Consider the following 3,844-nt stretch of genomic DNA (forward strand, 5'->3'; position numbering starts at 1 on the left):
TCACATATCATCCAAATCAGTATCATCTTCACTAAGCAATTCTTCTTCCTCGTCTGAATTGTCTTCAATGGAGATTTCATCATTGTCTTCAAGAAAGTCAAATTCATAACGTGATTCTTGACTAGTTTTAAGAATTATTTCAACATCAATACTTTCAACCTCCAAGCCATCCCTATTCAAAGGGAGTGGATCCATGTCAAAGTCCGCCACCTCAATAACCCTATCCACAATACATGGTTCATCATCTTCATATGCTGCAGTACACATTTCAGCTATAAGTTTGCTATCATCCTCCATTTCAGGAACATCATAGGAGCTTCTATGTGTTATATCTTGAATGACCTCCCACGTCCCTCGTAATTTGCTATCTTTGACGAAAAAGGCTTGTTTAGCTTGATTAGCCAACACAAAAGGCTCATCTTTGTACCATTTACGGGTTATGTTTACGCTCTTGAAATAAGTATCACTCTTAATACCAGTCTTTGTGTTGAACCAATCGCATTTAAATAGGACAACCCGCTTTTTCAAAGGGTATTGTAACTCAATGATATCTGTCAAGACGCCATAGGAATCAAGGTCCTCTGTTTTGACTAACACACCACTATTTTGTGTTCTTCGATTTCTCTCCCTTTCTTTTGTATGGAACCTAATTCCGTTTACAATGCAACCAGAATATCGATGTATCCGAGATTCAGGTCCATACGCTAATGAATAAAGGTCATCATTAATTGTTGACTTGTTATGATAATGCTCTTCCTTTATCTATGAAAAATTTGTAGAGTGTTAAACTAATGCACAAGGACACAACATCTAAAAGAAATGGTAGGTATGTCAAGCACATTATAGACTTACCAGTGTTTCCAACCATCTGGGAAATTCTTTTACGTGTCTGGATTGTACATTAACCGTATTTTCTTGATCAAGTGCAGCCTTGTGTGCACTAAATAATTATGTGATATTAATATATGCATTTTATAATTTATAAGTAGATAATTTTAAAAAAAAAAAAAATACAATATATAACTTACAGTGCGTATGACTCAGTTTCTGGACAATTATTTAACACGTAGAATCGAGCCTTTTGTATGCTTGCAATGTCAAGTATTTCTAAACTTCCAGACCCTATAGGACGAACCACTTGCCTTAGCTGTGAAAAAGTGGACCAATTGGTACGATAGTCGCCCTTGTGATTTCTTTCTTCTCGATTAAATCGTGTCTCAATCCCTTGAAGAAACCTTGAGCAAAATGTGACACGTTCATTGTCCACATAAGCTTCGGCAATGGACCCTTCAGGACGTGCCTTATTATGCACATAAGACTTAAGAGTATGTAAAAACCTGCATACACATCAAAATACTTATACATAATTAAATATCATGTAATGCCCCCAAAACATTTTATGTATTAGAAATATACAGCACCTTTCAAAGGGATACATCCACCGATATTGGGCAGGTCCTGCGATGATAGCCTCACGTGGCAAATGCATAGCTAAGTGCACCATTATGTCAAAAAATGATGGAGGAAATATCATCTCTAACTTGCATATTATAACAGTAATGTCCCTTTCTAATGCCTCTAAGACATCCATTTTAAGGGTCCGACAACACATCTCCTTAAAGAATAAACCAAGCTCTGCTATCGCATTACAAATATCAATGGGTAACAATCCCCGCATAGCCAGAGGGAGGAGACGCTGTAAGAGAACATGTGAATCATGACTTTTTAATCCAGATATCTTACATTCATTGACATTCACACAACGGCTTATGTTCGACGCATAACCATCTGGGAACTTCACTGACTTTAACCAATCACACAATTGCCTTTTTTCATCCTTTGACAATGTGTAACGTGCAGGTAGCATCTCAAATTTCTCACCATTACGCTTAAGATGAAGTTCTTTTCTAATACCCATTTCTTCTAAATCCATCTGACTTTTGAACGTATCTTTCGTCTTTCCTTCAATATTCATTAATGTCCCCAATACGTTATCACATATATTTTTCTCTATATGCATAACATCCAAGTTGTGCCGCAACAAAAGCGTTCTCCAATAAGGCAATTCAAAGAATATACTCTTTTTTGTCCAATTAAGTTCATCCTTCCCACAAGTCCGCTTCTTATTGTTTGGTCCTTTTCTGAATCTAACCTCGGGTATGAGATTAAGTTGTTCTAGAATATCATCACTAGTCAACTGCTTTGGTGGCTGTCTTTCTTCCTTCTCACCATTAAATTGCTTATAACGCTTCCTATAAGCGTGTTCGGATGACAAAAAAATACGAGCTCCCAAGTAACATATCTTCTTTCCATGACTCAAATAACAAGAACATGTGTGTTTGTTACAATTTGGACATGCTATATAACCCTTTGTCATCCATCCGAATGTCATCGCATAGGCGGGAAAATCATGTATAGTCCAAATCAACCCCGCATACATGTTAAAGTGAGATTTGCTATAGGCATCATATGTCATCACACCATCCATCCACAATTCTTTCAACTCATCGATCAACGGTCGCAGGTACACATCAATGTCACTACCAGGTGATTTAGGACCAGGAATAAGCAATGACATAAACATATATGGTTCCTTCATATATATCCAAGGTGGCAAATTGTAAGGCACAATAATTACAAGCCACATACTATAAGCATTGCTCATGTTACCAAATGGATTAAAACCATCACATGCTAACCCGAGACGAACATTACGAGGATCGGCAGCAAACCAACTATGCTTATTGTCAAATTCTTCCCAAGCTTTTGAATCAGCTGGATGTCTCAACACATTTGTCTCTTTGACGCATTTCTCCTTATGCCACCGCATGTCTACGGCTGTATCCCTTGACACAAACAATTGTTGAAGCCTGTGTTTCAAAGGAAAGTATCGTAGAACTTTTTGAGGAATTTTCTTACCTTTACCTTCGTGAGACTTATACCTTGACTCACCACACTGTGGACAACATTCTTTACCTTCATTCTCCTTCCAGAATAGAGCACAATCATTTTTACATGCATGGATGGAATCGTATCCGAGACCCAAGTCACGTAACAAGCTTTTAGTCTCGTAATATGACTTTGGCAACGTGTTGTCATTAGGAAGCAACTCCTCTTTTAGCAACTTAAGCAACATGTCAAAACTTTTGTTGGTCATTTGGCCTACAACTTTCATATGGAACAACTTTAATATTGCTGACAACTTAGAGTTTTTCTGACAACCTGGCCACAATTCACATTATGCGTCATTTAGCAATTTCTTAAATGTTTCGTCTCCCATATCAACTTCAGGTGGATCTTCTGCTTGTTCTGCATTAGTGAATGTTCCCATTTGTACATTATCCAGCTGTTCAAAAACATTGTCTTCATTTCCATGTCCCTCATCGGCATTATCCCCATTGTCGGTATTAACATCATATTCTGTATTAACAGTACTAGTGATGTTAACAATACCCTCCCCGTGCCATATCCAATTAGTATACGACTTGTACATCCCACACTAAAATAGATGTTTTTCAACCTCCTTAATTGGCTTATACACAGTATTTTTGCACAAACGACACGGATATCTGATCCTACCCTGCCTATCTTTATGTCTGTTAGCCAACTTTATGAAGTTTCTTATGCCTCTATTGTACCCTTCACTACCCCTAGCATGATGATGAATCCAAGACTTATCCATGTAACTGGTTCATCAAAAACAAAATCAATTATGGATACAATTGATGCATGTTGAATATATATGTGTATGTATAACTCTTTCAATTTCCTCATCCATGGTCCTATCCCATTAAATAGAAACATGAATAATGTATTAAAATAGATACAATTGTGTGGAAATACA

At 37.1% G+C, this 3,844-nt stretch overlaps 1 protein-coding gene across 1 annotated transcript; it reads right to left on the reverse strand.

The window, feature by feature from the left end:
* On the reverse strand, nt 1–3,157 carry LOC132277310 (uncharacterized). Its single transcript, XM_059779143.1, has 4 exons — nt 1,422–3,157; nt 1,029–1,337; nt 853–940; nt 1–762 (listed from the first exon to the last, which is right to left on the reverse strand). Exons 1-4 carry the CDS (start codon nt 3,155–3,157, stop codon nt 1–3), a joined length of 2,895 nt encoding a protein of 964 aa, XP_059635126.1.
* Nucleotides 3,158–3,844: the final 687 nt, after the last annotated feature.

Source organism: Cornus florida, unplaced genomic scaffold, assembly GCF_030987335.1.
Source record: "Cornus florida cultivar Cherokee Brave unplaced genomic scaffold, ASM3098733v1 CherokeeBrave_3.0.0_Hap2_Chr01, whole genome shotgun sequence".
In the NCBI taxonomy this organism is placed as follows: domain Eukaryota; kingdom Viridiplantae; phylum Streptophyta; class Magnoliopsida; order Cornales; family Cornaceae; genus Cornus; species Cornus florida.